General features: G+C 38.7%; 1 protein-coding gene across 1 annotated transcript in view; it reads right to left on the bottom strand.

Annotated features, from left to right (window-relative positions):
• Positions 1–240: 240 nt before the first annotated feature.
• Positions 241–8,891, bottom strand: part of uts1 (urotensin 1) — a 31,781-nt gene continuing 23,130 nt past the window's right edge. Inside the window, exon 2 of the mRNA XM_068017879.1 lies at positions 241–892. Within this exon, the coding sequence (XP_067873980.1) occupies positions 370–879 (510 nt within the window). The 5' untranslated portion in view covers positions 880–892 and the 3' untranslated portion in view covers positions 241–369. The remainder of the gene's footprint in view (positions 893–8,891) is intronic.

The raw sequence follows: 8,891 nt of genomic DNA, 5'->3' as shown, positions 1-8,891 counted from the left end.
ACATTTCAATTCATTATTTTATACACAGATTTCTAACTGAATCCAAAGATGCAGCCTAATAACCCTAGCCTGTTTTCCACCACTAGACAGCCTTTCCAGACTGAACAAAGTGTTGAGTCAAAATAATGCTTTTAAACAATTTTTATTAAAAAATATAAATGACAAAAAAATTTATTTCATGCTGAACAATTATTTAATGAATAGTCTATTTATTTGGTATTTTTTTCAGATTTTACACGAGTTTATAAGACAGATTTGGTTAGTGCATTGTTTAGTGACTTTGGGGGAGCACGTGATGAATCTCAAAGATTAAACAATAATTTGATGACAGAATGAACTCATTACAATGTTAAATTCTAGATATATACATCACTTCCCAACTGTGTCCATAATTTTGCGATTGTTGTCTGCCTGCATCCACTGATTCTCATTCTTGGCAATTTCGATCATTTCCCTCAAGATGTGAAATGTGAGATCCAAGGAATTGGGTGGGTCAGCGGGTCTCTTGGAGCGTTTTGCAAAGGCCGCTATCATATCTTGGTCCGCTTCTTGGGTGGACATGAGGCTTTTTGCATTTGAGGAAAGTTCACGCAAGAAACGACTGGCTTCTTTAGCAAAGATATCTTTCACGATCTGCAGGTAATCTGGAGGTAGCTGAGAATGAATCATCATGTACTTGGGATTTTGCCCCAAAGACTTGAGTAACTTTTCCCTCAGAATGTAGGAAAGAGATTGATCATTTTCTTCATCAGTGGCTGTGTTGACATTAGGATCTTGTCTGTCGAAGCTACTCAGATCTACAGCACGACACACAGCGGGAGGGATGCGAGTGGCAAGCAGTAAACAGGCTGCGAAGAAAATCAAGGGAGTTGGCGTCATGCTGGATGGAAATCTGCAAATTAAGACATGAGAATCTGAGTTAATGCAGAACCTGATGTGGCAATGAAACATGTTCGAAGTATGGCAGCACCTAGTTTGAGGTCAAGGGTTTCACACACTTAACTGTGATTTATTGCAATTATTTTAATATGCTACTGCAAAGCATTTAAATATGAAGTAATACCATGGGACATCTAACAGGTAGATGACAGCTAAACATATAAATAAATTATATGAAAAATTGGTTGGTTTCTGATACTTTCTGGTTTGTGCATATTTGATGAAAAGAAGTGAAAGGGTTTGTGTCGTTTTCTGCTGCTCACTCATACCATAGTACTTTGTTACTTTTGACTGGTTATAGACTTAGTCAAAGGCATTACCAACATGGGCAGAAATGGAGAATGATCTCTTAGCTCTAATGCACACAAAAACTACCCCTTAAGGCACACTTTGTGCTTTAGAGCTAAATGATGCACGAAGCAATTTTATCCCCTTCTTGGCAAATTCACTGTTTACAAAATGATTACAAATTAATTAATGAAACTATAATTTTAAGAATCAACTTGTTGACTAGTGCAGAATTTAATATTTCTACAATGTTGAGTTTGTAGATGAAATTAACTTTCACTAACTGTGTTAATATAAATACTTGCAATCATTCTGTTCAAATGTACCCATCCTTAAGTATATGGAATTATAAAAGGCAAAATTGCATCTCATCTGTTTATATGCCATCCACTGTGGATATGAATATTTTCAATGTATTGACTTAAGTATATGCCAATATGAGAATTTTTAACACTCATTGGAGTTATGCAGATTTATGTGTATTTTACTAAAGCATGGTTGGAATTTAAATACACTCCATCTGTAGCACTGTTTACAAGACAATCCAAAGCATAGTATTTACATATGTTTTAAATATCAGTTACTTCCACGAGTAACTGTGATGTTTTAACACCACCGATTAAAATGATCTGAGGTAATATAGAAGTAGTGCAAACTACAAGTGGTTCAGGTAAAGAGAATGCCTAAATGCTGACAATCTGAAATGGAGAAAGGAAAATTACAGCAGAAATGGAAGAATAGGTTTTGGGTGGGATCCTTCATCAGTGGCAAGTTTGATGAAGGGTCTCACCCAAAATATTAACCCTTCATTCTCTTTCAGTCACTGAGTGACATATGCATTTTCAACATTCTCTGTTTTTACTGCAAGTCGTTTTCACATCTTCAACAATGAATAAAATGACCATCACCACAATGCCCTTGCAAAAAAAAATCAAGAGAAGCTGACACAGGTCAAATGGCTAAATCTCAGAAAAAAATTCAGAATGAACTGGCTGCCATTAAAGAAGGCAACGGTATACATTGATTTACAAAAAAACTTACATTTATGTGAAGGATTGAATTTGCCTTGTAAAAATATTCTTTTGCTGACACATTTTTCTAACATAGATTAACCAAAACACCCATACAATATCCAGCAGTAAACGTCACAAAACATTTGTAGAAACATCCAGAATATGTTTTCTTTTGGCATTGAATCAAAAACATTGAGGAGGGGGAACATTTGAGTGTAGGATGAGTTATCTCCAGTTTGAATTTTCCAACCTTTAAAAACAGGAGTTAGAAGGTCCACAGAAAAGTTGAAAAATAAGTCACAACTTGTCAAAAGGTCATGAAGAGCAGAATTGTTCAGCTTTGGAAACACATCGATACGTGACTATTCCATGGATGCTTACATTTCCATGATGAGCGAGAGTTGTAATATTTATATTAATAATAGTACCTTACCACTTCAAGCATGAAGAACAACATTTGTGACTAGCAGGACAGTATTTATTTATTGTTTTTATTTATTGATACAGCACTGAAACAGGCCCTTCAGCCCACCGAGTCTGTGCCAACCATCAACCACCCATCACCCACTAATCCTACATTCATCCCATATTCCCTACCACATCCCCACCTTCCCTCAATTCCCCTACCTATACTAGGGGCAATTTATAATGGCCAATTTACCTATCAACCTGCAAGTCTTTGGCTGTGGGAGGAAACCAGAGCACCCGGCAAAAACCCACACGGTCACAGGGAGAACTTGCAAACTCCGCACAGGCAGTACCCAGAATTGAACCCGGGTCGCTGGAACTGTGAGGCTACAGTGCTAACCACTGCGCCGCCCTAGTGAGAGCATTAACTAGTAATATATATTCTTAATCATGAGCTGGCCACATTGTGGTGAGAAAAAAGACCTGGGAGCACACTGATTATGGGAGACTCAAATCCAACTACCTGGGCCGAGACACTCATTCTTCAGGGAGGTTGCAACTACGATGTCTGGCTACTCCACAAAGAGTTTTTGCAATGTACTAGTATCAGTGAAGATCATAACTGGGGTCGCCCATTTAAGACAGAGATGAGGAGAAATTTTTTCTCCCAGAGGGTTGTGAGTCTTTCGAACCCTCTTCCTCAAAAGGCGATGGAAGCAGAGTCTTTACATATTTTTAAGACAGACGTCGATAGATTCTTGATAAGCAAGGAGGTGAAAGGTTATCGGGGGTAGGTGGGAATGTGGAGTTGAGGTTACAAGCAGATCAGCCACGATCTTATTGACTGGCAGAGCAGGCTCAAGGGGCCGAATGGCCTACTCCTGCTCCTAATTTGTATGTTCATATGTTCATGATTTGGTGCGAGTTAGGACACAGGCAGCAGAGTTTTGGATGACCTCACATTTATGGAGGGTAGAATGTGGGAGGTCATCTAGAAGTGCATTAGAATAGTCAGGTTTATAGGTACCAAAGGCATAGATGATGGATTCAGCAGCAGATGAGCTGAGGCAGGGGCAAGTCAGGCAATGCTACAGAGATGGAAATAGGTGGTTTTAGTGATTAGATAAATGTGTGGTTGGAAGTTTACCTTGGGGTCAAATATGACACCAAGGTTGCGAATAGTCTGGTTTAATCTCAGACAGTTGCCACAGAGAGGGAGGGAGTTGCTAGCTAGAGAATAGAATTTGTATCGGGGCCAAAAGACAATAGCTTCAGTCTTCCCAATATTTAATTGGAAGAAATTTCTGCTCATGAATGTTGGACAAACAGTCTGATAATTTAGAGACAGTGGAGGAGTCAAGAGAGGTGGTGGTGAGGTAGAGCTGGGCATCATTAGCGTTATTATGAAAACTAATGCTGTGTTTTTGAATGATGTCACTGAGGAGCAGCATTTAGATGTGAAATAAGAAGGGGTCAAGGATAGATCCTTGAAGGACCCAAGAGGTAATGGTGCAATATCTTTCAACTTCATTGAAATCAACCACCATCTCAATGAATTGGAAAGTAGCACACATCCCTTTGTTTAAAAAACGGGCAAGGGATAAACCCCCAAATTTCAGACATGGGGGAGTGTGGGGAAAGGACAGTTCCAATTAGCGTGAGCTTACATGAGTTCAGAAGGAACAGGTTATATGTGACCAGTTTACTGGAGTTCTTGCTGGTCTGTTTTCAGATGACACCAAATTAGGTGCATTAAGAAAGAAAGAGCTTGCATTTATCTAACACTGTTCCTGTCCTCAGGATGTCTCAAAACACTTTACAGTCAATTAAGTACTTTTGATGGATTGTTACTGTTGTAATGTAGGGCAGCCAATTTGTGCTAGTAAGGTTTCACAAACACAATGAGGTAAATGACCAGGTAATCTCTTTTGGGTGCTGTCGATTGAGTCATAAATATTGGTCAGGATGCTGTAATGAGAAACTTTTTATTATGTCTGATGCAACATAAATGAGATGCTTGGAGTCCAGGCTGTTGAAGATCTCAAACAGGTTTATTAAAAAGCTAACTGGTATATACAGTGCAGAGCTATCTATTTACAGGACTTGCCTCTTGGTGTTACAGTAGCAGAGTGAGACTAGCATGTAGTCATATGACTGCATCCTGGTATTCAGCTCATTAGCATACTAAGATCTTAAAGGAACAGCACTCTTAAAGGCAATCACACAAAAGATATCAGAAGAACTCCCCTGCTCTGCCTTTGAATAGTGCAATGGAACCTTTTAGATCTACCTGACAGAGCTGATAAGGGCTTGCTTTAAGGTATCATTCAAAATATGGCATTTCTGACCAGTGCAGTACTGAGGGATATTGCACTGGAGTGTCAGCCTAGATTATATGCTCACATCATTGGAAATGGCACTTTATTCCAAGCCCTTCTGAATCAGAGGTTAGAATGCTCCACTAAACCAAGGCTGACATCCATAGTCAATGATGTGAACTAATGTGTAATAATCCACAGGGATTGTGACAGATTATGCCAATCAGAAGAAAGGTGAGAAATCAAGCTCAACATAGATTAGTGTAAAGCAATGAAATTTGTTCAAAGAAGTGAATATGTGGATTACATATTAAATAGCAACACACTTAAGGTAGCAGAACAAAGACAGAATCTTAGATGTTCACAGATGGAGGCCACTCAGTCTATTGCTTCTGTGCCAACTCTATCCTAAAGAAATTAAAACTATTCATGCTACCTTCCTCTATTTCAAATTTTAACTACTTTTTCCTTAAAAATAATGCAATAATCTCAGCTTCACCTCCAACCTGTGGTAAAGCATTCTATGCTTTAACAGCTTTCTGCATCACATCTGAGGGTTTTGGTGAAGTGACTGTCCGTACACAATAAAGAAAGCAAATAAAATCTTACAAATTTGGGTAAGGACGTGACTTGAGTCTAAGGAAGCAATGTTGCAGTTGTATTTGACCTTGGTGAGACCACATCTGGAATTTTGTGTTCAGCTGAATGTCGTTATTAAAGCAAATATATTGAATTTGTGGGGGAGCAGAAGTCCAGAAAGGGGGCCCTGAATTTACATTTTGAGGAATGATCGTCTACCCTTGGACTTTTACTCTCTGAAGGAGAAGATATTGATAGGGGAATAAGATTTACACAGTAAAAAAAATTGGATCCAAGAAAGCTCTTTTATTGGGCAGAGGATTTGAGAACTAGAGAATGCAATTTAGAGTTCAGGGTGACAAAAAAAAAAAAACAGTAAATTTGCGCCAGTTTTTTTTTTAAAGAGGGTTATGGAATTGAATTTTTATTAGGAAAGGAGATGTAGGATTACTAGTTCCAGAATCACATTAGGAGGGTGGTTTTGAAAGGTGGGGTGGATGCACCAATGACCTTCTACTCAAAATGGCATTGATGAGGCTAATCTGAATAATGTGAAACTAGGGGGCAAAGACTAAAACTGGCACAAAGACAAATTTAGGGCAATGTCAGAAAGAACTTTTCATGCCATGGGTGATCAACACCTGCAATGATCTGCAAGGTAGGGTTGTGGAGAGAAACATAGATTTTTGAACAGACAATTAAAGTACATGAATGCATTTTTCTTTATTCTGGATGGATGAGCTAAGTTGGGTTAATTAACCTTCATTATTTGTATTCATTTTAAGGTCTTGTAACCATTCACGAAGTGAATTAAAAAGGACCCAGGTCATGCAGTTTTGAGCCCAAATTCCCCATAGCAGGATTGGGTATTGTTGAGGTGCATGGAAATGGTGGTACTATTGTAAGTACCACTTGTGTTTTTGCACACCCAATGGTAGACTGCAGTATAGAAAACCATTGCTCAATGACATGGAAGTATGCACATATCTGGGTTTTGGACTCCTGGATACTATCCAGATCACCTTCTAATGTGCACAAGACAACAAGTGATTACTCAATATGGACATTGTGCTATAACAGCTTCAATATGAAAGCAAGCCCATTTACATTCCCATATAACTGAAAGGTAATGCAGCACATTGGACCTCTGTCATCAATAACGACTACTCACCCGTGCTTGATGCCTCACTTTGTGCTTATTTATATAGAGAGACCCCAATATTTTCCACATTGTGTTGGTGCATACTTCAAGAAGGAGAAATGATAGTCAGTGCTCTATGTCTAATGCTGTTTGGGTGTGTCTAGTAGTCTATTTGATCTGTGAAGAATGTAAATAATACATGGAGTACAAAGGACAGATCCATTTTATATGGGTATTGTATTTGATCATATGTATTAACAAATTGTTTGAAATGTTTTAATGTAAATAAATATATTGTACAAATTGTGAAATAGCCAATTAATATGGCACATTCCAAAAATCATTGTGATATGCTAATCTCCACAGACTAATTACCTTCCAGACACTCGCTGATGAATAAATCCAATTCTTTGCTCATATAGCATGACTGTTTTATGATAATTTTGCCTTTAAATGCAAGAGCAGTGCATTTTGAGAAATACTGACGGCCCATCAAAGCTGTTTTCTACAACTCATTCAATCCTCATCAGTGCATTTGGTTCTTTGGCAAAGTCAAGTATAGCAACTGGAATGCACTGCCTGAAGAGGTGGTAGAGGCAGTAACCATCACAACATTTAAGAAGTATTTAGATGAGCACTTGAAACGCCATAGCATACAAGGCTATGGGCCAAGTGCTGGAAAATGGGATTAGAATAGGTAGGTGCTTGATGGCCAGCACAGACACGATGGGCCAAAGGGCCTGTTTCTGTCCTGTATGACTCTATGTTGTTAATTTAATAACTGATTTTTTTGTGTGTGTGTCAATTTGACTTAGTTGGTTGCATTGCTGGCTCTGAGTTAGAAGATTTGTAGTTTCAATTTGTAAACAAGGTTGCCACTACAATGCAGTACTGAGGGAGTGTAGTCCATGAGATGTGATGCTAAATCAAAGGTCATTAGTGCCTGCTCCAGGGTTTCAAGTAGATGTTATAAATCCCATGGAATGCGTATAATTTAGCTATTTCTTTCTCTATATTTTGACAAGTTTTCCACCTGTATACACATGTCCTGCACTTCTAATGCAGTAATATTCATCCCTTAACTCTGTGCTTCTGTTTAAATTGTACACCATCTTCTGCATCTCTTGCTAGACCTTCAGTGGAGGAGACAGCGTTGGCATGGTCTGACTTCTTTATCTATGGGGCTGCCCTTCCCCCAAAATTGTCCTCCCATCTTTCAACATTATTGCAGTCTGCTCACCGAAACAGGCTTTGCATTTTTGGTTCTGAGCAATTTTCCACCACAATTCCACACTACAGCTAGATTCTCAAACGTTTTGAAATTTATAGGTGTTATATATTGTTATACCACCTGTAAAATGCTAGGAAGTAATTATCTAGGAACTAATTGTTATGTGTAAGTGCTCCTGGGTGAGGGGGTGACACATTCATGGCTGCACTGGAGGCGTGTAGCAGGACACCAGCCTGGGGCAGTCCAAACCAGGCAGCATGGAAGCTGAATGATTAAAACAAAGAACTCCAGCCCTTCCAAGTCTAAAGTGTGATTATTTCCAACATATGGGAGCCAGAAGACATAATATAGTGGCAGTGAGTATCTGTGAGTAAACCCAAAACATTTTAAATGAATTTAATGCTGAATTAGATTGAAAATAGTTGCCCCAAATTAGTGGCAGAGAAAGAGAAAGAAAAACTGAGTGAATCGCGCAAAAATGAAAAAAATGAAATGTCAGCCAGGACCGGAATGAATGCATAGCTACAGCCCATTATGAATTGGGAAGCTGGTGATGTCATAGAGGCACTTGAGAAGTTTAAACAAAAGTTCAGATTGACATTCAGTAGTTTCCTAAAAGGCACTAATGAAGTGGAGAGGATCAGCTATGTCCTTCTGTGGGCAGGAGATAAAGGATTAAAAGGACTAATATCTTCAGCCAAAATCAAATCATCAGATATACTGATACAAATTTCAAGGCCTCAGACAGGAACTAGGTGAGCCTAGTGACAATTTTGTAACAAGATTGAAAAACACAGCCAGAAAATATAAATTTAAGGACAGATGAAAGGCTGATAGATCAGCTAATTTGGGGTTGTGCACATCTTGGAGTACAGAAAGCACTAATCGGAAAGGACAAGCTCACAATATCACAGGCTGTAGACACTGCCACAACACATGAAACCACGAGCAGTCAGATGAAGACACTAACTACC

This window comes from Heterodontus francisci, chromosome 3, assembly GCF_036365525.1.
Source record: "Heterodontus francisci isolate sHetFra1 chromosome 3, sHetFra1.hap1, whole genome shotgun sequence".
In the NCBI taxonomy this organism is placed as follows: domain Eukaryota; kingdom Metazoa; phylum Chordata; class Chondrichthyes; order Heterodontiformes; family Heterodontidae; genus Heterodontus; species Heterodontus francisci.
This window is presented reverse-complemented; position numbering and strand designations above follow the sequence as displayed.